At 44.4% G+C, this 25,470-nt stretch overlaps 1 protein-coding gene across 1 annotated transcript in view; it reads right to left on the bottom strand.

Annotated features, from left to right (window-relative positions):
* Window positions 1–25,470, bottom strand: part of LOC141099719 (uncharacterized) — a 772,310-nt gene that overhangs the window by 11,942 nt on the left and 734,898 nt on the right. Inside the window, exons 26-27 of the mRNA XM_073587712.1 lie at window positions 1,147–1,593; window positions 1,021–1,059 (exon numbers count right to left, since the gene is read on the bottom strand). Coding sequence (XP_073443813.1) covers window positions 1,021–1,059; window positions 1,147–1,593 — 486 coding nt within the window. The remainder of the gene's footprint in view (window positions 1–1,020; window positions 1,060–1,146; window positions 1,594–25,470) is intronic.

The raw sequence follows: 25,470 nt of genomic DNA, 5'->3' as shown, positions 1-25,470 counted from the left end.
GTCAAATGACTGAAGTGTGAAAAAGGCCTTAGTCTACACAAATTAAAACAATCACATCCATATACAAAAAGTGACAGCTATATGCCTGTCTCATTGGCATAATGCCAAAACATGGAAGCATATACAATCAATAAGGCACAATAGCTATATGCAATAGTGTGCATGCATGTAATAAAGGCCAATGGTCAAAACCTTCAATAGACTATCAGATGGATTATTGAAACTCAAGTAAAGTGCAAAATGTGCATACATATAATAAAGCCCAAAGGCTTAACCTCCAATAGACTATTAGAAGGATTATTTTAAAAAGACATAGTGGTCAAACATTCAATTAGCTATCAGATAGGTCATTGAAACTCTTGTAAAGTGCAAAATGTGCAAAGATATAGTAAAGCCCAATGGCTTAACCTCCAAGAAGTATAAGAAAAAAATCAAATGTATAAATATAGTGAGGCACAATATCCAAGCCCCCAATAGACTTTCACATAGATGTTATAAATCTTAAAGTATGCAACAAGGCAAATCACACTTGCATGCACAAATGGCACTGAGTAGATAAAGTGTCTGTAATATAGTTGGTTCAATGCAGCATGAACCAACCCCCAAAACAGAATGGCATTACGTTTTTTTGTGCAATTTTACCGCACTTGGAATTTTTTTTCCCATTTTCCATTAAATTGAATAGTAAAATGAATGAAACTATTTAAACTTCAACTTGTCACACAAAAAACAAGGCCTCATACAACCGTGTTTCCTGAAAATTATAAAACTTATGGCGCTTGAAAGGAGAGGAAAGTGGAAATTCATTATGTTGTTAAAGAGTTAAAAGATTTCTGTTACATACCATGTAAGTTTCTAGTTTCTTACTACAGGTCAAAAAGTACTAAGACGTTTATGACAATATATATTTTTTAATTATGCTTAGAAGCTATAGATCACTGTAAAATAAGGAATGATTAGACACTATAACTAATCCTACTTTTTGTAGTGTGGTCATGTAGAAGAATTAAAATTACTTACATTGTTTGCAGATCTGATCTGGGCAAAATATCTCTGGCTCTGTAAAAAATGGAATCAAATATTAATTTTCTAGAAATGTAAATATTAGTATAAAAAAAATAGGAAAAATCACAAAAAATGTAATACCTGGACAAAGTACATCTTCCATTTCGTGCAAAAACTCCTCAGATGCCAGTTCAGTGTATACCCTCAGATGTTTTACCCGTTTACTCTCATTGCAGGCAATCTTCTCCAATTCTTTTTTTTCTGAGTTGCTTGTAAATAAATCCCCTATAGCAATAGCATATACCTCAACTCCTTTACAAAGGGACTCCAGCTTGTCTATGTCCTTAGGATCATAACGTCCATCTGTGATTACAAATGCAATCACTTTGCTCACAGCTCTTTGGTTTGGACGTATAAGCTGCTCATAAGTATACTTTAGAGCTGATGGAGTCCATGTTCCACCAGCCAGCCATTCCATTGATTTCACCTTATATATAAAAGAGGCCTTTGAGTTGATACTGGGGTCATCCATTCTGATAGCTTGGATTGCTCCTTGATGACTATACTGGACTACGCCAAGTCGAGAGCCTAAAAAAAGGTAATTATTATTATTATTTTATTTTTCATAGCATGTTAGGAAATTCAATCATTCTGTCTTTTAAACCAGTTTGTGTCTGTTATATGGAATTGCATGAGCCACAGGCAATTAGAGCTCAAGTAGGTCCTCTCAAAGAAAACCTGTTATGTTGTACATGTACAAATCAACATGTGTCCAACTGTACCAAGGGCACTTCACAATAATGAAACACTAATCCCATATAAATTGTGGTGCTGTGTGGGCATCTCAGAACATGCATACAGGCATGTCCATTATTATAATGGAGAAAGGATGAACAGCAGGATGGTAAATGACCAATATGTATCACAAGGTGGGTGGCCTTGTGATGGAAGCTGGAACCGGTATTAACCCCTTCATGACCCAGCCTATTTTGACCTTAATGACCTGGCCATTTTTTGCAATTTTGACCAGTGTCCCTTTATGAGGTAATAACTCAGGAACGCTTCAACGGATCCTAGCGATTCTGAGATTGTTTTTTCGTGACATATTGGGCTTCATGTTAGTGGTAAATTTCGATCGATAATTTTTGCGTTTATTTGTGAAAAAATCAGAAATTTGGCGAAAATTTTGAAAATTTCGCAATTTTCAAATTTTGAATTTTTATTCTGTTAAACTAGAGAGTTATGTGACACAAAATAGTTACTAAATAACATTTCCCACATGTCTACTTTACATCAGCACAATTTTGGAAGCAAAATATTTTTTTGTTAGGAAGTTATAAGGGTTAAAAGTTGACCAGTGATTTCTCATTTTTACAACAAAATTTACAAAACCATTTTTTTTAGGGACCACCTCACATTTGAAGTCACTTTGAGGGGTCTATATGGCAGAAAATACCCAAAAGTGACACCATTCTAAAAACTGCACCCCTCAAGCTACTCAAAACTACATTCAAGAAGATTATTAACCCTTTAGGTGTTTCACAGGAACTAAAGCAACATGGAAGGAAAAAAAAGGACATTTTAATTTTTCCAACAAAAATTTTCTTTCAGCATCAATTTTTTCATTTTCACATGGGCAACAGGATGAAATGGATCCTAATATTTGTTGGGCAATTTCCCCTGAGTACACCGATACCTCATATGTGGTCATAAACCACTGTTTGGGTGCACGGCAGGGCCCGGAAGGGAAGGAGCGCCATTTGACTTTTTGAATGGAAAATTAGCTCCAATCGTTATTGGACACCATGTCACGTTTGGAGAGCCCCTGTGTGCCTAAACATTGGAGCTCCCCCACAAGTGACACCATTTTGGAAACTAGACCCCTTAAGGAACTTATCTAGATGTGTAGTGAGCACTTTGAACCCCCAAGTGCTTCACAAAAGTTTATAACATAGAGCAGTGAAAATAAAAAAAATCATTTTTTTTCCTCAAAAATGATTTTTTAGCACGCTATTTTTTATTTTCACAAGGGTAACAGGAGAAATTGGACCAAAAAAGTTATTGTCCAGATTGTCCTGAGTATGCTGGTACCCCATATGTGGGGGGGGCCACTGTTTGGGTGCACGGCAGGGCGCAGAAGGGAATGAGCGCCATTTGACTTTTTGAAATGAAAATTAGCTCCAATCGTTAGCGGACACCATGTCTTGTTTGGAGAGCCCCTGTGTGTCTAAATTTTGGAGTTCCCCCTCAAATGACCCCATTTTGGAAACTAGACCCTCTAAGGAACTTATCTAGATGCATAGTGAGCACTTTGAACCCACAGGTGATTCACAGAAGTTTATAATGCAGAGCAGTGAAAATAAAAAATCTTTTTTTTTCCTAAAAAAATTTTTTTTAGTTGGCAATTTTTTATTTTCACAAGGGTACTAGGATAAATTGGACCCCAAAAGTTGTTGTCCAGTTTGTCCTGAGTACGCTGGTACCCCATATGTGGGGGGAAACCACTGTTTGGGCACACGTTGGGGCTCAGCAGGGAAGTAGTGACATTTTGAAATGCTGACTTTGATGGAATGGTCTGCGGGCGTCATGTTACATTTGCTGAGCCCCTGTGTGCCTAAACAGTAGAAACCCCCCACAAGTGACCCCATTTTGGAAACTAGACCCCCCAAGGAACTTATCTAGATGTGTGGTGAGCACCTTGAACCCCCAAGTGCTTCACAGAAGTTTATAATGCAGAGCCGTGAAAATAAAAAATCATTTTTTTCCCCTAAAAAAAATGAATTTTAGCACGCAATTTTTTTTTTCACAAGGGTAACAGGAGAAATTGGACCCCAAAAGTTGTTGTCCAGTTTGTCCTGAGTACGCCGATACCCCATATGTGGGGGATGACCACTGTATGGGCACACGTCAGGGCTCGGAAGGGAAGTAGTGACGTTTTGGTATGCAGACTTTGATGGAATGGTCTGCGGGCATCATGTTACATTTGCAGAGCCCTTGATGTACCTAAACTGTGGAAACCCCCCACAAGTGACCCCATTTTGGAAACTAGACCCCCCAAGGAACTTATCTAGATGTGTGGTGAGCACCTTGAACCCCGAAGTGCTTCACAGAAGATTGTAACGCAGAGCCATGAAAATAAAAAATCTTTTTTTTCCTCAAAAAATGAATTTTTAGCTCGCAATTTTTTATTTTCACAAGGGTAACAGGTGAAATTGGACCCCAAAAGTTGTTGTCCAGTTTATCCTGAGTACGCTGATACCCCATATGTGGGGAGGGACCATTGTTTGGGCACACGTCAGGGCTCGGAATGGAAGTAGTGACGTTTTGAAATGCAGACTTTGATGGAATAGTCTGCGGTCGTCATTACGTTTGCAGAGCCCCTGATGTGCCTAAACAGTGGAAACCCCCCACAAGTGACCCCATTTTGTAAACTAGACCTTCCAAGGAACGTATGTAAGATGTGTTGTGAGCACTTTGAACCCCCAAGTGCTTCACAGAAGTTTATAATGCAGAGACGTGAAAATGAAAAAATCATTTTTTTCCACAAAAATAATTTTTTAGCCCCCAATTTTTTATTTTCCCAAGGGTAACACGAGAAATTAGTCCCCAAAAGTTGTTGTGCAATTTTTCCTGAGTACGCTGATACCTCATATGTTGGGGTAAACCACTGTTTGGGCACACGTCAGGGCTTGGAAGGGAGGGAGCACCATTTGACTTTTTGAACGCAAAATTGGCTGGAATCAATGGTTGCACCATGTCGCGTTTGGCGACCCCCTGATATGCCTAAACAGTGGAAACCCCTCAATTCTAACTCAAACCCTAACCCCAACACACCCCTAACCACAGCCCTAACCCTAACACATCCCTAACCACAAGCCTAACCCTAATTCCAACGCTAACCCTAATTCCAACCCTAACCCTAATTCTAACCCTAATTCCAACCCTAACCCTAATTCCAACCCTAACCCTAATTCAACCCTAACCCTCTTTCCAACCCTAACCCTCTTTCCAATCCTAACCCTAACCCTCTTTCCAACCCTAACCCTCTTTCCAACCCTAACCCTTTCCAACCCTAACCCTCTTTTCAACCCTAACCCTAATGGAAAAATAAAAATAAAAATATTTTCTTTATTTTATTAGTTGTGCCTACCTATGGGGGTGATAATCGGGGGGTTTATTTACTTTTTCTTTCATTTTGATCACTGTGAGAGTGATCAAAATGAAAGAATGGAATCTGCAGCCGGCAGATTCGGGCGGGCGCACTGCGCATGCGCCCGCCATTTTCTAAGATGGCGGCGCCCATGAACCGGACCCGCCGGACACCGGGAGCGACAGGGGGACTTAGAAGGTGCCGGGGGAGGTGAGAGGGGGTGAGGGGGTTATCGGAATCTGGCGGGGAGCAGAGGGAATGGGAGGGGGGCAGATGATGACAGCGGCGGCAGATCGCCGCTGTCATTCAGTTGCGGGGGGGCCATCGCAGGTGGGGGGGGTGGAATCGGTGTCTCCAGCCATGTCCGATGCTACAGCAGAATCGGCCATGGCTGGATTGTAATATTTCATCATTTTTCATTGATGAAATATTACTATCGCTCTGATTGGCTGTTTCACTTTTAACAGCCAATCAGAGCGATCGTAGCCACGTGGGGGCGAACAAAGCCCCCTGTATCTGCGGGTTGGGTGACCTTTCAGTGACCTAGGTCACCCGACCCGCAGGGGGGCTTTAAAGTCATGACGCCACATAGGCGTCATGGGTCGTTCTGGCACGACTTTTCATGACGCCTACGTGGCGTCAAAGGTCGTGAAGGGGTTAATCAGCAGATATTCTGCTGAGGGTTTGTTACTCTGTATTAGGGAAAGCTTCCAAGTGGCTTGGTGAGATGGGTGGGACCAGTCACCTACAAACCCACCCAGGGGCGTGTATCTGAACACCCATAGTAAAACCTGTATATGTGTGTGTATGGCTGGGTGTCTGGAAAGAACCTGCAATGAGGTCATAGCCATGTGATCCATACCTCACCTGTGGGTGTGGCTACGGACCATATAAGGTGACCAGGGTAGGTCACATGAGAGTGTGCATGGATCTAATTGGGCCATGTGGAAGGTCCCGGAAGGCCTAGGTGCTGGAAGGTGTGCTGCCTCCCTGAAGAGCACATGCTGAGGCAGCGGACCTGGTGAGTCCTGTTTATATTGGCCTGTGTGTGTGGGACAGTCCTCAGGAGGGAATGGACGTCCTGAATTTGAAGCAACTAAGAGGTAACCCCGGACAGGGGGAAATAACTGGGAGGCTATAGAGCCCGTTTGCTGGCCAAAACACAGTCTGTGTGACCACAGGGCTAAGAGAGCAGAGCTCTACATTGAACATTCATTTGGTCTGATGTAAGACTGTTACCTTTTCTTCATGCTTCTATGCTTTATGCTGTGTAACAATAAACCGTATGGACTGGTTATGTTGAAAAACCCTCTGCCGGACTCTATTAATCAGCTGCCAAGTGAGTGTCCCCAACATGAACAATAGGCGCTACCTTACAATTGGTGGAGAATACTAAGGGCACTGTCGTAGCCTTGTGGTTAGGGGCAACTGATGAGGTCTACAAATTTGGTTGCTAGGGGCAATGGTTCGAAGAAGCACATGTTGCAGTGCTGGCGACTCTGAGCCAGGAGAGCAGACGGTCTTGAAAACTGTGAGTTATGCTGATCGGAGTCAGTGAGAGAGATTTATAGGATACCTCTGTGGTAGAGGGATCTGAGAACCTGTGTGGCCATCAGGTAACGGTCGTGAAAAACGTGTGATACTGACCGGGGTCGGAGAAAGAGACTGTTGATAATTTGGGGGATACCTCTGAGGAGAAGAGGCATCCTGGAACCTGTGTGGCCGTCACCAACAGGTAACAGACAGGAGTCTGTGGTATGCTGACCGGGGTCAGGGAAACACTGTTTGAGAAGTCACTATAGGGTGCCTCTGTGGATAAGAGGTACCCAAGAACCTGTGTGGCCGACAACAGCAGGTAACAGACAGGAGTCCGTGTTGTACTGACCGGGGTCAGTGAGAGACTGTGTATGTGTTTTTTTTCCTCTCTTTCCTATAAAGCTGAAGGTATTGCTGTGACTCGGCGGGGTCACAAAGTTTTTTTCTCAAGGCAGCTTGCGGTGGCTCAGTGGGGTCATGAAGGTGACAAGCGTCTAGCGGTAACTCGGCGGGGTTACGAAGATTGCCGTGGATTGGCGGGTCCATGAAGACAGCGCAGCAGGAGCTGCAGTGACCCCAGCAGCTGCTTGTAATCGGCAGATGGAGGTGCCGGTGATTTGTGACAGCAGGAGCTATGGCAGTGCCAGCAGGAGCTGGTGTCTTGTCGTGCTTAAAGGGCCAGTACAAGCTCAAAAGGACATAAACTGTATTGTGTGAACTCAGGCCTAAGAAGGCCTATAGAGGGGATATGGGGAAATCCCGAAAGGGGGCGGTGACCCAAACCGGGGTGGTAACCCAAAAAGGGGTGGAGTCCCAGAAGGGGATAGTGGCCCAAAAGGGGGAAGAGCATCCCAACGTAAAAGGGGTGGGACAGATGAACTGTTGCCAGGGGAAAATGTCCTATATGTGTCCAGTCTGCCTGGTGAACTACCCACCCGGCACGATGCTACGGGGGTGTGGCCTCCAGATAAATAACAAAGATGTGGTTGGTCTTGTCGACCCTGGGAGCCTGGTGACTCTAGTGAGGGTTGCTCCTGAGATACCCGGCAGAAAGGTTGGGGTCACTTGCAACCACGGGGGCACTAAGGATTGTCCAGTGGCCAGGGTAGTCTTTGAGACAGGCTGGGACATTGCGGGACAGGATGTCGCGATAGTCCCAAATTTGTCCTGTCCAGTGGTTATAGGCCGGGACTCTAAACTGTTCTCCGGCTTGTGGGAGAGGAGAGTTCCTCTACAGCAGGAGGATGGAGACCTCTCTACTGTTGGGCTGGCAGACATTGAGACGGTGACACCTCCTAAAGTGGACTGGTCAGATGTAGGAGTGACCAGAGGAAGGGGTGCGTTTGCCCAACTTACGGATATGATGTCTAGTGACATGACTGATGGTGAGCTGGTAGATAAGACTGGAGCGGACACACAGAGGGTAACTGGAGGGTTCACTCGGCTGATGGGGTGACTCAGACTCCGGGGGTGACTGTGGCTCTAAGATAGAAAGGGAGCACAGAGTGGATGAGCTGGAGAAGGAAGTCTCTGAGCTCAGAGGTCACCTGTCAACGTGGCAAAGTATGAATAAGACCCTCAGAGAAGATGTAGAAGTGCTCAAAGATGTAGTAAGAGGTCTTCTGTGGGAGAAGAAGTTGGTGGTTAAAGACTTACAGCGGCCGTGCCCGAGTGATAACAATACGGAACTGCCAGTGCCCATCTTGGCAAGGGGTCTTGAAGAGGGTGAATCTCATGAAGATTTTGAGCTAAGAGCTGAACAAGACAGTCACCTGGTCGGGACAACTGTCTTGAGGGAAGTGTCCATGGTACACCCGGAGACATCTGTCCAGGAAGAGAGCGAGCCCACGATCTTCAAGTGCGTTATCGAGGTACCCGAAGATGTGCAAGAAGCCTGTACCGGTGAAGGTGTGCATGAGGCTTTTAAAAAGGCGGTCAAAGCGTGTAGGGTGCACTGGGCACCTAAGACTCGGCAGTTGGTGGTACTGTCAACCAGGGAAGACACAGGAAAGTGGGTGGCTGTCCTGATTGATATGCATCTGCAATCTCTCCACGCAAAACAGATGATCATGCGGAGAAATGTGAAAGCCGCTCGACGTCTAGAGCTTGCGAGGGAAGCTAAGAATCGGCTGGGCTTGGGGGAAGACGTAATTCCGGTACTCAAATATCTGGTGGGGAGAGTCACTGGAAGGCTCGGGAAAGTGATGCAGGACCTTGTGAATATGTCCGGTGTGGCGAGGGTGAGGATCCCTCCTGATGGTGAAGTCCAGGTATCTGGTGAAGGTGGCTTGGTTCCAATCATTGTTGTTAGCTTCATGGAAAGCCTTAGGAACTTTCAGATGCTCCTGGAATATTGCGTAACGTACCTGCAGGAGATAGAGCAGTTGAGACTGGACCGACTGCAGATTGATAAAGAGATGCGGAACATCAGGTGGTGGCCACCTTCAACCCAAGGTATAAGGACCTGAAGGGACCCTCCAAAAAGTGAAATGGCAGGTGGCCGAAGACTGTCAGCAAGGCAAGAACGTCAAAAATCTGCAAGTGGCAGTTCTACTGGCAGTATGAAACTCAGAGACCTTAGCTCTGGTGCGATACTAAATGGGTCAGACTCAGGACAGACAGTTGATGTGACTGTAAGTGGGACTTCTGACTGTACCCACCGGGAGAGCCGGCCAGTGAGAGAAAGGTCGGGTGACGGGGAACCCTGCAGAAATGTGGAGACAAAAAAGGGTCTAGTGACACAGTTGGACTGTGACTTAAGGCCCAAAGCTCAACGCCGACAAAAGAACCGCTGAGCCTACTAGTTTAACCCTGAAACAGGAAAGGACAAAATACGATAATCTGCTGCTCACAGAGAGGAACTACGACTTGGGAGCTGACGCTCACAGATGACTGGTAGGGCAAGGTGACATGGGTGCCCGGTCTCGAGATGCCTGGGTGATGTCAAGTGTTCAACCCCACAAGTTTGAACAGAGGGGGGAGGTATGTGATGCAGTGACTGCTGTGACAGCTAGGGGGCGCTGTGTGGGCATCTCAGGACATGCATACAGGCATGTCCATTATTGTAATGGTGAAAGGATGAACGGCAGGATGGTAAATGACCGATATGTATCACAAGGTGGGTGGCCTTGTGATTTAAGCTGGAACCTGTATTAAACAGCAGATATTCTGCTAAAGGTTTGTTACTCTGTATTAGGGAAAGCTTCCAGGTGGCTTGGTGAAATGGGTGGGACCAGTCACCTACAAACCCGTCCAGGAGCGTTTGTCTGTACGCCCATAGTGAAACCTGTATGTGTGTGTGTATGGCTGGGTGACGGGAAAGGACTTGCAATGAGGTCATAGCCATGTGATCCATACCTCACCTGTGGGTGTGGCTACGTACCATTTAGCGTGACCAGGGTAGGTCACATGAGAGTGTGCATGGATCTGATAGGGCCATGTAGAAGGTCCCAGAAGGCCTAGGTGCTGGAAGGTGTGCTGCCTCCCTGAAGAGCACATGCTGAGGCCGTGGACCTGGTGAGGCCTGTGTATATTGGCCTGTGTGTGTGGGACAATCCTCAGGAGGGAATGGACATCCTGAATGAGAAGAAACTATGAGGTAACCCCGGACAGGGGGAAATAACTGGGAGGCTATAGAGCCCGTTTGCTGGACAAAGCACAGCCTGTGTGACCACAGGGCTAAGAGAGCAGAGCTCTACATTGAACATTCGTTTGGTCTGATGTAAGACTGTTACCTTTTCTTCATGCTTCTATGGTTTATGCTGTGTAAAAATAAACCGTATGGACTGGTTATGTTGACAAACCCTGTGCTGGACCCTATTAATCGGCTGCCAAGTGAGTGTCCCCAACATGAACAATAGGCGCTACCTTACAAAATATACAGTATATAGGAAGACAAAGAGATCCCATATCAATAAAAGTCATTTTGTATTATAACATTATTAAAATACATGTAAAAAAGTATATAAAAGCAAAATGCTGTGGGGGACACCTCAAAACACCAAGAAAAATGTATTTATGAGGGAATGAATTGCTACAAAACCAACAAGGGGTCAACTAACATGACATGCGGCACACTACATCTTCTTAGCGCATCAAGATATTAAATAAGTAGCTGGTACAATAATAATCTATATATTTAAACAGGTATAGCTGATAAATATGGTAGCAACCAAAGAGCCCTTCAAAAAAACAATGGAGAATCCTATATTGTATAAAGTGCATTGATAGGGTATGAAAACAATAACTATGGTGAAATCACTGTAGCCCTTAGCAAGGTAACCCATAGGGCAATTAAAATACATGAATTCAATATCTCTATATATGTAAATTCTCCATATGAGGTTCAATAAAGGTAGATCCAAAGTGGAATGTAATGTCAAGGTAAGAATGCCTTATCCCAATCTCAAATCAATGCAGCATAACAAGAGGATTCATTACCTGGTGACGATAATGGTGCTCGTGGTGTCCCCTCACACCAATGCAAGTTTCGCTTTCTGTTCCCATCTAGACTCCTTTATTAATGATAGACTCCTTTAATAATGATATTAATGTCAAGCTCACGCTTAAATCTGGTAAGATTCTGGAGTTCCTTGACATTTGGATCAAAACTTCCAATGATGGGGTGATTCCTACAGATGTATACAGGAAGCCGACAGCCACAACTTCATACTTGCAAGCGGATTCAGCCCACCTGGCGAGCACCATCCGTGATAACCTTATAGGTCAGGTCCTACGTGTTAAAAGAATCTGATGAGATTCAATAACTTTTGAGAAACAATGTGTGGAACTGACCAGGAGATTTGAGGAAAGGGTTATAGTCATAGGATGATCAGGAGGGGGTACAAAAGAGCAATTGCAACGACTAGGAATGAACTGCTATATAGTAACAAAATCACAGATAATGGGAACAATGAGCAGGTACAATTCATTTCCACCTTTAATGGTCAGTGGCGTAACCTCCAGGAATTGATCAACAGACATTGGAATGTCCTCCTTACGGACCCCATTTTTAAACAAGCTTTACCTTCTTCCCCGCAATGTGTAGCTCAACGTTCAGCCAACTTCAAAGTCCTGTTGGTACATAGACACTACGATCCCAATAAAATCTCCAACAATAGGCCTCTATCCCTGGGATTTTTTCCATGTGGCCTATGTAAGGCCTGTCTAAATTTAGATAAATCTAAGAAATTCAAAAATTTTGATGGATCACGCCTATATGATATTCGCAAACACTTCACGTGTACTTCCAAGTTGAATGCCCCTGTGGGAAAGTATACGTTGGTCTTACCACAAGAGAACTCAAATTCAGAGTGAGGGAACTGTTCTGTCCTCACTAAATGAAACAGATTTCATGTAGCTATACAGGCAGCTAAACTGCTATACTGGGGTCCAATAAGGAGACTGTAGGTTGAATCTGTGCTTTATTGAGCGTGATGGTATGTTGGCGCGGTGAAACTACAATACAAACATATACACTCAGTCAGTACGGGGTACATTGGAATGCATATATACATTATAAATCAACATCTGCACTACTAGCTGAGAAGGGAAAAACTAACTAAGGCAGGCTAATATGGGACAGAAATCAGATACAGGAAGCATGATTACATACCAGCGATGCGCTCACAAGGGGAGAAGAGAAATGAGATGCTTCCAGAATGCAGGCAGAAGGAAAATGGAGAACTGGAGGGAAAATGGGGGCTGTTCTAACCATAATCCTTTGCAAAAGCTTACCAGAATGCATTGTGACGGAGGGAAAAAGAGATTCAGAAAGTGAAAGTAAAATAACACAATAACACTGCATTTATGACACTGGTCACTAGATGGAGCCAGAAAACACTGTAAACATTTAACAAGCAGATAATCAGGGATTATGAATTAAATGTCAGAGACAGAACAGGAACACTTGTTGGATATTGAGAAGTCTTCTACAGTTGACAATGACGTTCTCCTGAAAACTTTACCACGTCATTTTAAAAATTATCAGAAATGTAACCCACGTGGTTTACGTATGAAGGCAATTGATCAACTGGATTTAGGTGATAGAGGAGGTGATATAGGCAAAATCCTTGCACAATTATCTTACTTTGTTTACTTTTCAGGTTTATTGCTCATCTAATTTGATTTTAATTCTATGTTTCTCTATTTTGGAATATGAGTATTCTCTCTGGGTTTCTTATTGCGGAGTGTGAGCTTCGTGCCCCTGGAGCTGTTTATACGTGACAGATCTCGTGTCATTCTACGGAGACTTATGTTGGTGGTCCCATGAAGAATTTATGAAGATTGAATTAATTAATTAACTAATTATTAATTCTTTATGCATTTTTGATTATTCATCTGTTTATTATTGCCCCTTCTTCATATTTTTTCTTTTTTATGATGTTCTTCTTTCCTTTTTATTTTTCATTAATCTTATCCTTAGTTACATTTTCTACTTTTAGATTTCATTTTTCATTTATTATGTCCCTACCTTCTTTTTTTGCACTCCACATTTATTAAATCTTTCTCAAACCTTAGCTTGGGTAGTGCCTTATATGGTATTTTTGCATTCACGTGTATACATTGTGTATATAGGGCTAGGATTGAATATGCATAGTAGCACTTTTTTGCATATTTTTGTAGTTTATGTGAAATAAGAGTATTATCTGTGCATTATTTTATTGGGTACTTCTATATATTTTTAATTTACTATTTAATCATTTATATTGTGCAAACTATTATAATCATAAGCACTGGCACTTTAATACTTCAGTGATATATTATACAATAAAGATTTTCCATTAAGCGATATTTTATCTTGGTCACTTTTAATGGCGTCACTGATATAAATATTTATGCATTTTATTATAGGGCACACTATTTAATAAAGATCACATTCATATATTATTCTATTCTCTTTTTATTTTACTTGCCTCTAATACACATGATATCGATCTATTGTCCTCCGCATATCACTTTCTATGTGTAATGCCTGCTGCAGCGCAGTAGCACACCAGGGGGTTCGGGTGAAGGAAAATAGGTACACTCACAGTGAAACCACAGAGCAGCAGGCAGGAGCCACTATGCTTGCCGCTATACTTGCCCTGAGCCTCCCTGATGTTTCTTTGGAGCTCTCCCCAGACCTCCCCTAACCGATGAGTGGCAACATTAGCTCCTGGACACCCCGAATCCAGCCAAGAAAATTCATCAAAATGAGGGTGAAAACCATAATTGCAAAAGAACGGGGAAGTTCCAGTGGACTAATTAATATGACTATTAAATGCAAATTCTGCCATCTGTAATGAATAGCACCATTCATCCTGATGAGATGTGGCAAGGCACCATAAAATCTGCTCCAAAGACTGATTGGTCCTCTCAGTCTGACCGTTGGTCTCCAGATGATAGGCTAAAGAAAAGGTCAAACTGATACCCAGCCTTTTACAAAAAGCCCTCCAGAACTTATACACAAATTGTACCCCTCTATCAGAGACAACACTCACAGGCACACCATGTAGTCGCACAACATGCTTGATTTCCACATAACGCAGCCATGCCAATGGTACAAAATGCGCTTGTTTGCTGAACCTCCAGCACCACCCAGACCAGAGTTTTGCCATTAGAAGGAGGAAGATCCATGATAAAATCAATGGACAGATGGGTCCAAGGTATATTTGGAATTGGCAATGCCACCAATTCCCTGGCAGGCCGGTTATGGGAGGTTTTTGCGCGGGCACATGTCTCACAGAAGGATACAAATACAGCGACATCAGAAGCCAATGAAGACCACCGAAACAGCCTAGCGATGGCTTTGCGCGTGGCTGAGATTCCCAGATGCCCACTAAGAGCCGAGTCGTGGAATTCCCGGAGCACCCTTAACCGATACAGGACATGTTCAGAAAACACTTATTATCTGGCATGGACGGAGGAGCAAGAGACTGGGACTCCCGAATCTCCCGCTATAACGCCGAGGAAACTCCAGCCACAACCACTCCGTGCTGAAGAATGGAGGAAGGAGGTTCAGGAGGAGATATTGGATTCAAGCTGCGAGATAAGACATCCGCCTTCACATTCTTGGATCCAGGCCTAAAAGTGATGGAAAACTGAAATCGAGAAAATAAAAGAGATCACCTCGCCTGTCTTGGGATTAAATGTTTGGCTTAGTCAATGTAAGACAGGTTCTTGTGGTCCGTGATGACCATGGTTCGATGGACATCCCCCTCCAAAAAATGCCTCCATTCTTCCAAAGCCAATTTAATGGCTAGTGACTCTCGGTTACCCACATCGTAATTCCTTTCAGCAGAGGAAAACTTTTTAGGAAAGAAGGCACAGGGTCTTAAATTAGTTAACGTGGTGGGCCCTTGAGACAACACTGTCCCCGACTCCCACCTCCAAGGTGTCCACCTCCACGATGAATGGCTCAGACAGATCAGGTTGAATCAGTACAGGGGCAGGCATAAAACATTCTTTTAAAGAAGAAAATGCTGCTAAAGCTGGAGCTGACCAGTTTTTGATATCAGCCCCATTGCGAGTTAAATCAGCGAGGGGTTTAGCCATCTGTGAAAACCCCTTGATGAATTTTCTATAGTAATTGGCAAAACCCAAAAATCTCTGAAGACCCTTGAGATCTTTGGGTTGCCCCCAATCAACAATAGCCTGTACCTTTCTAGGGTCCATGCAAAACCCCTCAGCAGACAAAATAAACCCCAGAAAGGATAATTCTTGCACAAAAAATTCTTGCACATTTCTCCAGTTTAGCAAAGAGAGAGTTCTCCCTGAGCCTCTGGAGGACCACAATGAAATGACACATATGTTTCATTTTATCAGGAGAATATATAAGGATATCATCCAGATACACCACCATGAAGCGCCCAATGAAATCCGAAAAAACATGATTAATGAAATTCTGAAATACCGCTGGCGCGTTAGTCAGACCAAAGGGCATAACCAGAATCTCAAACAAACCCTCAGAGGTGAGGAAAGCCGTTTTTCACTCATCTCCCTCCTGCATGCGGATGAGATTATATGCTCCACTGAGGCCCAAATTAGAGAACCATCTTGCCCAAGACAATTGATTGTGCAAATCATGAATAAGTGGGAGGGGGTAAGTATTCCTCACAATAATCTTGCTTAATTCTCGAAAATCGGGGCATGGACTTAAACCACTATCTTTTTTCTTCACAAAAAGAATCCTGCCGCCACAGGAGAAACAGAGGGGGGAATGTGCGCGTTACGAAGATTATCAGAGATATACTCCTTCATAGCCGCCTGCTCAGGGCCGAAGAGATTGTATAAACAGGCCTTGGGCAGTTTGGCACCAGGGACGAGATTAGCAGCACAATCAAATGGGCGGTGTGGTGATAGAACCTCAGCCTCCTTTTCAGAGAATACATCCTCAAAATCCTTCAGGTACTCCGAAATACCCTCCAGACAGACGGATGACATAGACACATTAACAAGGCAACCTTTTGAACAATTAGGACCCCAATTAGCAATGCCCCGAGATTCCCAATCAATGATCGGGTTATGTAACAGTAATCAGGGAAACCCCAACACCAGTCCCGCAGGTAGATTGTCCATAATAAAACGTGTAATAAGTTCTTGATGACAGGACCCCACCTTAAGGATAAACTCCTCAGAGATAAAACACCCCTCACTAAGAATGTTGTTAAGTTTATCTATGGCCATGATGTTAATGGGAGTTTCCAACCTGACTGTCCCTAACTTACATTTGGCCACCAAATCAGAGTCAATCAGGTTCAAAGATGACCCACAATCCACAAAAGTTGAAGTGGAGGTACAACTGTTCTTGACACAAATTCTACTTAAACAGTAGTTTAAGAGATGAGGAAAAAGGTACCTGAGAGTCTGGTCAACCTCCTCAACAGTTACTCAGACTTAGGTGTTTCCCGGCACCATGGGAGTAGGAGGACTGGAGGGACAGTCCTTTTTCCAGTGTCCTGGACTACCACAGTAGAAGCAGAGTCTCCCATCACGTCGTCGTCTCCTCCCTTTCCTTGATGGTGGTAACCCTCACCTCCATGGGCTCAGATAGAGGCGTAGCATCAGGGTTACTCAGAAGCAAAGGACCTTCGTGCTGTATGACACCCCTCTCCCTTAACCCCTTACCTACAAATGACGTAATATTCCGTCCATGTGACCATGGACCTAATTACCATGGACGGAATATTACGTCATCGCGATCAGCGGCGCCCACGTGGTGAGCACCGCTGATCGCGGCCGAGTGTCAGCTAATTATCATAGCTGACACCCGGCACAATGTGTCAGGGGCGGTCACGGACCGCCCCCGACACGTTAACCCCTTGCACACCACGATCAAAAACGATCGCGGTGTACCGGGGGTTAAAGGGAAGCATCGGCAGGGAGGGGGCTCCCTCCTTGCTTCCCTGAGCCGCCCACGGCAGCGCAATGTGCAGCGCTGCTGCGGGGGACTCCTTTCCTCCAGGCCCCCGGATCCAATATGGCGACGGGGACCTCCGGGGGCCTGCAGGAAGCTGGCTTCCTCAGTGCCTGCAAAGCGCAGGCATGAGGAAGCCTGTGCAGTGCCTGTGACAGATCGCTGATCTGTCACAGTGATCTGTGATGTGACAGATCAGTGATCTGTCACAGGACAGTGAAGTCCCACCTGGGACATTGTAATAAAGTAAAAAAAAATAAAAAAAAAGTGTAAAAATAATAAAAAAAAAAAAATCGCCAAATAAATTAAAAAAAAAAAAAAAATATTCCGCAATAAATTCATTTTTTGGAAATAAAAAAACAATAAAAGTACACATATTTGGTATCGCCGCGTCCGTAACGACCCACCCTATAAAACTGTCCCAATAGTTAATCCCTTAAGCGAACCCCTTAAAAAATAAAAATAAAAAACGAAGCAAAAAATAATGATTTATTATCATACCGCCGAACAAAAAGTGCAATAACGCGCGATCAAAAAGACGCATATAAATATCCATGGTACCGCTGAAAACGTCATCTTGTCCCGCAAAAAACGAGCCACCATACAGCATCATCAGCGAAAAAATAAAAAAGTTATAGCTCGCAGAATAAAGTGATGCAAAAATAATTATTTTTTATATAAAATTGTTTTCATTGCATAAAAGCGCCAAAACATAAAAAAAGACCTAAATGAGGTATCGCTGTAACCATACTGACCCGAAGAATAAAACCGCCTTATAAATTTTACCGCACCCGGAACGGCGTAAACGCACCACCCAAAAGAAATTCATGAAACGCTGGTTTTTGTAAATTCTGTGTCCCAAAAAATGAAATAAAAAGCGATCAAAAAATGTCACATGCCCGAACATGATACCAATAAAAGCGTCAACTCGTCCCGCAAAAAATAAGACCTCAAATGACTCGGTGGGTCAAAATATGGAAAAATTATAGCTCTCAATATGTGGTGATGCAAAAACTATTTTTACAATAAAAAGCGTCTTTTAGCGTGCGACAACTGTCAAACATAAAAACCGCCATAAATAGTAAATCAAACCCCACGTTATCACCCCCTTAGTTAGGGAAAAATAATAAAATTAAAAAAATGTATTTATTTCCATTTTCCCATTAGGGTTAGGGCTAGGGTTAGGGCTAGGGTTAGGGTTAGGGCTAGGGTTAGGGTTAGGGCTAGGGTTAGGGTTAGAATTGGGGGTTTCCACTATTTGCGCACATCAGGTGCTCTCCAAACGCAACATGGCATCTGATCTCAATTCCAGCCAATTCTGCGTTGAAAAAGTCAAATGGTGCTCCTTCCCTTCCAAGCTCTGCCATGCACCCAAACAGTGTTTTACCCCCTCATATGGGGTATCAGCCTACTCAGGACAATTCGCAAAACAACTTTTGGGGTCCTATTTCTCCTGTTGCCCTTAGAAAAATACAAATTTTGGGGCAAAAATATCATTTTTGTGGAAAAATTTTTTTTTGTTATTTTCACGCCTGGGCGTTATAAACTTCTGTGAAGCACTTGGGGGTTCAAAGTTCTCACCACACATCTAGATAAGTTCCTTGGGGGGTCTAGTTTCCAAAATGGGGTCATTTCTGGGGGGGTTTCCACTGTTTTGGTACTTCAGGGGCTTTCCAAACGCGACATGGTGTCTGATCTCAATTCCAGCCAAAAAAGTCAAATGGCGCTGCTTGCCTTCCGAGCTCTGCCATGTGCCCAAATAGTCATTTACACCCACATGTGTGGTATCAGCGTACTCAGGACAAATTGCACAATAACTTTTAGGGTCCTGTTACCCTTGGGAAAATAAAAATTGGGGGTGAAAAGATCATTTTGTGGAAAAAATATGATTTTTTAATTGTACCGCTGTACATTATAAACTTCTGTGAAGCCCTTGTGGGTTCAAAGTTCTCACCACATATCTAGATAAGTTCCTTAGGGGGTCTAGTTTCAAAAATGGGGTCACTTGTGGGGGGTTTCCACTGTTTAGGTACATCAGGGGCTCTCCAAACGCGACATGGCGTCCGATCAGAATTCCAGCCAATTTTGCATTGAAAAAGTCAAACGGCGCTCCTTACCTTCCGAGCTCTGCCATGCGCCGAAACAGTGGTTCCCCCCCACATATCAGGTATCAGCGTGCTCAGGACAAATTGCACAATAATTTTTGCAGTCCAATTTCTCCTGTTACACTTGGTAAAATAAAAAAAATTGAACCTGAAGTAATTTTTTTTGTGAAAAAAAGTTAAATGTTAATTTTTTTTAAATATTCAAAAAATTCCTGTGACACACCTGAATGTGGTTTTAAGCACCTTAAGGGGTGCAGTTTTTAGAATGGTGTCACTTTTGGGTATTTTCTATTATATAGACCCCTCAAAGTGGCTTCAAATGTGATGTGGTCCGTAAAAATAAAATGGTGTTGCAAAAATGAGAGATCGCTGGTCAACTTTTAACCTTTATATCTTACTAACAAATAAAAATTTTGGTTCCAAAATTGTGCTGATGTAAAGTAAACATGTGGCAAATGTTACATATTAACTTTTTTGTGTGCCATATCTCTGTGATTTAAGGGCATAAAAATTCAAAGTTGTAAAATTGCGGAATTTTCAAAATTTTCGCTAAATTTCCGTTTTTCTCATAAATAAACGCAAGTTATATGAATGAAATTTTACCACTAACATGAAGTACAATATGTCACGAGAAAACAATGTCAGAATCACCGGGATCCACGGAAGCGTTTCAGAGTTATGACCTCATAAAGGGACAGTGGTCAGAATTGTAAAAATTGGCCCGGTAGTTAACGTGCAAACCACCCTTGGTAGTGAAGGGGTTAGTCTTCGATCCATCTGGATGGCCTGAGTCATAACCTCCTCCAAAGAACTAGGTGGTGGATCAAGAGAGCCAGAGCATCCTTCAAATGGTCAGACAGTTACCTCTGGAACTGCCACCTGTGTGCAGAGTCACTCCATGAGACCTCTGGGGATCATCGTCTAAACTCCAAGCAATATCACTCGGCTGAGAGCTTTCCCTGAGCAAGACCCATGATAGTATCCTCTGCCACCCTGACACAGTCTGGTTCATCATAGATAAGTCCTAGGGCCTCAAAAAACCTATCCACTGACATCCATTCAGGGGCAGTAGGGGACAATGAGAAAGCCCAAGATTGGAGACCTTCCCTGAGTAAGGAAATAATTATTCCCACCCGCTGACTCTCATCCTCAGAGGATCGAGGTCTAAGTGAAAACAACAATTTGCAACTCTCCCTGAATGTACAAAACTTATCCTTCTCACCAGCAAAGGTGTCGGGGGAGCTTGACTGAGGGTTCGGGAGAGTACAAGGCGACATCTACAGAATCGCCAGACCTGCTGACAACATGGGGGGTGGTACCCTGCACTGTTTTAACCATCTCCGTCAACTCTTTCTGCAATTGAGTATGGGAACGTGGCCAGGGCCCTATGTTCCACTGACAATTCCCACATCATCTGCATCAAACTAGACACCTGTTCAGCCAGATTGCACAGCAGATCCATAGCCATGGGAAAAAAATGTTTAAACCCCTCTAAATATTTGGTCAGTTATAATGTAATGCCTGCTGCAGCGCAGTAGCACACCATGGAGTTCGGGTGAAGGAAAATAGGTACACGCATAGTGAAACCACAGAGCAGCATGCAGGAGCCATTAAGTGGCAGAAGAGTAGTCAGAAAAGCCAGGTCAGCAACAGAGAGGGAACAAAGTACCAGAGGTCACAGCAATACACGTGGTCAGAAACAAGCCAAAGAAGTAAGAGCCATACGGGAGCGGGAAAGCCAGAGACGAAAGACAGTCAAACAGGTCAGGGGACAAGCCAAGTCAAATACCAAGAGGTCAAAACACAGAGAGCGAGTACTACGACGAGCAAAGTCACAGGGGAAAACAGGAACGTAGGACCTAGGTAAACGGGCAGAGGACAAAACAGGTTATAATGGGGTCAGCTGCTCAAGCCACAGACAGGATTTTTAACTGACGCTGCTAGCAGATAACAGCGGACTGAAATAGCCAGACAGATACCAAAATGAGGCAGGGAAGATTAACCCTTGCCTGACCATCCCGGGGAGAGAATAATCAGAAACAAACCTTGGACTACATCATGTCTCAGTACATATAGACTTCTAATTTGGAACTGTAGATGCCGCCTGGTACATGGGCGGACATACCGTCGGTTCAACCGGTGAGACTGCACAGGGGCTCAGAGCCTTCAGGGGGCCCTGCAAGGTGGCTAATGATGAGGGCAATCTGGCCGGACTCTCCGGGCCCAAGGCTCCAGGGGCCCCTGGCCAGATTGTCCTCATGTTCAGCGGCGGGCACGGAGCGATCCAAGCAGCTCCGCAGCCTGCAAGAGAAAATTGCAGGAGGAAAGCTGCAAGGATCTGTCCTACTCCCTGCCTGCCGCCCACGCTTTCTGTCTCTGACACAGAGAGGAGCGCTGCTGAATGACGTCATCATTCAGCGGCCGCTGCTGTGTCAGAGCGAGGAATGCGGGTGATGCTGTGGACAGGTGAGAGGAGAGAGGTGGTGTGTGTGTGTGTATGTGTGTATGTACGTGTGTAAGTCTGTGTGTGTGTGTAGGTGGAGCCTGGCCCTGGAGGAGATGGGGACATGAGGAGAAGGTCGTGATGGGGAGAGAAGGCCATGATGCCTGGAGTGATGGGAGAAGGCCATGATGGGGGTTATGGAGAGAAGGCATTGATGGGATCATGGTAGTGATGGTGAGAAGGCAATGATGGGAGTGATGGAGAGAAGGCAGTGATGGAAGTGATGGGGAGAAGGCAGTGATGGGGTGATGGAGCAGGCAATGATGGGAGTGATGGGGAGAAGGCAATGATGGGAGTGATGGGGAGAAGGCAATGATGGGGGTGATGGGGAGAATGCAAAGATGGGGTGATGAAGAGGGCAATGATGGGGTGGTGGGAGAAAAAGAAATGATGATGGGGTGGTGGGGGAGAATGCAATGATGGTGGTGGTGGAAAGGGCAATAATGGGGGTGTTGGAGGAGGAGGAAATGATGGGGGTGGTGGAATGGTCAATGATGGGAGTGGTGGGGGAGAAAGCAAAGATAGTGGTGGGGAGAAGGAAATGATGGAGGTGGTGAAGAGGGCAATGATGGGGTGGGGGAGAGGACAATAATGGGATGTGAGGGGAGGAGGACAACGAGGGGTGTGGGGGATTGGGATGGGAGGAAGGGGGACATATAATGGCCTTAGGAACAGGGGGAGGAGGAAGACATTATTATCGCTTATTATGTCTAACACAGTTCCTTAGTATATAGTGTACTCACTAATTCTGTATAACACCATCCTTAGTTACATAGTTTCCTCTTTTATTATGTAGAACACCATCACTTATTACATACCATCCTCTCTAGTTATATAAGGTGCCATCCCTTATTATATAGCTTCCTCTGCTGTTATGTATATTGCTGTCTATTACGTAGTATGTTCTTCTTAATTTTGTTATTCACAGCGCCCTCTTTTATTACATAGTCCCCTCTCTTTTTAGATATAAAATGACTGCTGATCAAGGAGCCGGTGACCAAACTACCAGTCAATCAGCTCCTCTATTAGAAAGGAAGCTTGCCTATGCTCCATCAGCCGTCATTGCATTATACAGCTAACAAGACAGGACGGTATGTAATAAAAAACAGGGCTCTATATAATTCAATATGTAAGGGACGGTACTGTACATAACAAGAGAGGGCACTGTGTAGGGGACAGCAATATACATAATAAAGGAGACTATGTTATACATGAGATTATGTTATATATATATACTTTGTGGTGTGACTGGTGGTCGCGTGGTTAATGGAAGGTATGTGTCACAGGGATGGCAGCTCCCTGTGATGTAGCCCGGAGTGTTTTTCTTAAGTGTACGTAGACTGGTAAGTAGTTCTTGTTCACATTTGGGTCCGGGCTACGGGTAGCTATGAGAGTTGGGAGGGTCTGGCTACCCATGTAACACACACTGTGGTGAGGGGGACTTAAGAGATATGTGTGTGGTTGTGAATCTGCAGGACCTGTGATGAGGTCATGATTATGTGACTAGCTAATGTGGTAGGTAACTGGGAGTGGTTACAGCTATCTAAGGAAGGAGTGTTGCATATGTAGAGGAGAGTGTGTTGGAGTCTGTCAGCCCAGACAGAGCTCCCATGTTCCTGGCTCGGATGTCGCATAGCCTGGGGAAGCTGTGCCGGCAAGTCCGAGCCAAAAGGAGCGGACGGTCTTGAAAACCGTGTGATACTGACCGGGGTCAGAAAGAAGTGATTACAGGATACCTCTGCAGTAAGAGGGATCCGGGAACCTGCGTGGCCAACAGGTACTGATCTTGAAAACCGTGTGATACTGATCAGGGTCAGAAAGTGACTGTGTGTGAACTGATACTTGTCAGATACCTCTGAGCATAAGAAGGATCTGAGAACCTGTGTGGTGATACAAAAGTGAGAAGTATTTTTCAGTAAGAGACTGTATTCATGTGTTAAAGCTGAATGTCAAAAATACAGTGTAATGGCTGCTGGAACTTTCTAAACAATAAATCAAATGGACTCATTTTAACCCTGAGCGTGCCAGTGTTTACCTCAAAGACCTGCAAAGTGAGTAATCCCCGTCCACTCACATGGTGGGACCTTACAATATGTATGTGTGTGTGGCTATAAATGGGCAGAGGGGACACGATATTCTCCTTTTGTCCGCCCTCCCCCCACCTTTGTAATTCCCACAGTAAACATCGGCAGGCTCCGGCCACCTGCGGCTTTTGTAATGCATGTCTGGCCTGCCGCTTTTCTATTGGCCTGCCCTCTGTATCTGTGTGATATATACTGTGTCCTGTGAGTAAAGTGTTGTCAGACTGGAAATACGTGGAGAAGCAGTGATCTTTTATATGCACCCATGTAACCAAGGAATTCCAGCCAACGTCATTCATTCAGACTCCAGACAACGCAGAGCGGACCTCCGAAAACACGGGGTGGTATTGAAAGAGGTACCCCAGCTTGGTAGACCCCGTTACAATATATACACATGTAGCTTTGACGCCATAAAAGGAGGGGGGCCCAAGACACATTTCTTGCACAGGGGCCCCAAGCTGTCAGTGTCCGCTCCTGGTATGTGCGCACGCGTTGTTTATCCTGTACTACATCGCTTCCGATGACGCTCTCTCACTGACGCGCATGCCTTTGAGATTGTGTGTCACTGAGTGCTGGAATGAAGTGCATCCTATAGGAGGGAGGGAGGGATGACACACGATGCGCCATGAACACCAGCTGGCACAGCATAATCTTCTAATAGATCACTCATATAAAAACACTATAATAAGCAAAATAGGGCGCACTAACTGTGCCAATAACAAAACATGTATATGAGGATAGGTGCCGCAACAGTGGAAAAAACTATAAGGGGAGAAAAAGAAAAGCACCACTGCAAAAAGCGCACACTAAACTCAATGAGATAGAAAATATTTATAGATGCAAAAAGGATATTAAAAACATGATAAAAACATGATAGGCATCCCACAGTAACATAATGGTTGAATACAACATATATAACATATATATCTTAATGTAATAATACACATGCAATCCAACCAATTGAGAACATATCTCAGCAACCACCCTAAAGCTAGGCTCATGGGGGGACCACAAGGCCCTAATATTATGTAGTGACTGCATGAAATAATTCAATCCACATAGTCATACATACTCTCTATTAAAGGCATATAGGCCACAATAGGCCACATAGCAGAATGGCCAGAATCAACCACCCAATATTCCAAATGCCACACCAGACAAGTCTCAAGAGCACAATAGGCGGTAAAGCTTTAGTAAGATCGACAACAAGTGGGTGCCCAACCCAGGACCGTACCCCATGCGTATCGCCACAACCCGTGCGGCTTCCTCAGGGGAAGTGAGCTAGCTGAGGTCAAGAATGCTTTAAGTACCTTACTGAGGCCCAGGTGGATGTACTTATGCGCTGTAATGGAGCCACCTCCATCCTGAGATCTTAGTCAGAGACCGGCGTCCCGGTCTCATGAAGGAACATGGCCGCCACGCATGCGCTGTGTGAACCATATGAGCTATCGTACAAGGGCAAGAGCTTCATTGCGCATGCGTCCAGTGGAACGCACAAAGTTCTCCCATGGGATGCAAGGCCAGCACACATGCATGTGGTATGCTACAGGTCAATCCACATACAGTGCTTTAAGGCAATCTGCCTGGCTGTGATAATATAAAACGCGCAATGCTCCCGGGAGCGCAATGCATAAGGACAAACATGAAACAATACAACATATACAGATACACAAGGGAGGGTGCACACAACATAA

The sequence above is a fragment of the Dendrobates tinctorius genome, unplaced genomic scaffold (genome assembly GCF_039654945.1).
Source record: "Dendrobates tinctorius isolate UK_male_01 unplaced genomic scaffold, ASM3965494v1 ptg000102l, whole genome shotgun sequence".
Lineage (NCBI taxonomy): Eukaryota > Metazoa > Chordata > Amphibia > Anura > Dendrobatidae > Dendrobates > Dendrobates tinctorius.
The sequence above is the reverse complement of the archived record's forward strand: the minus strand, read 5'-3'. Positions and strand labels throughout refer to the sequence as shown.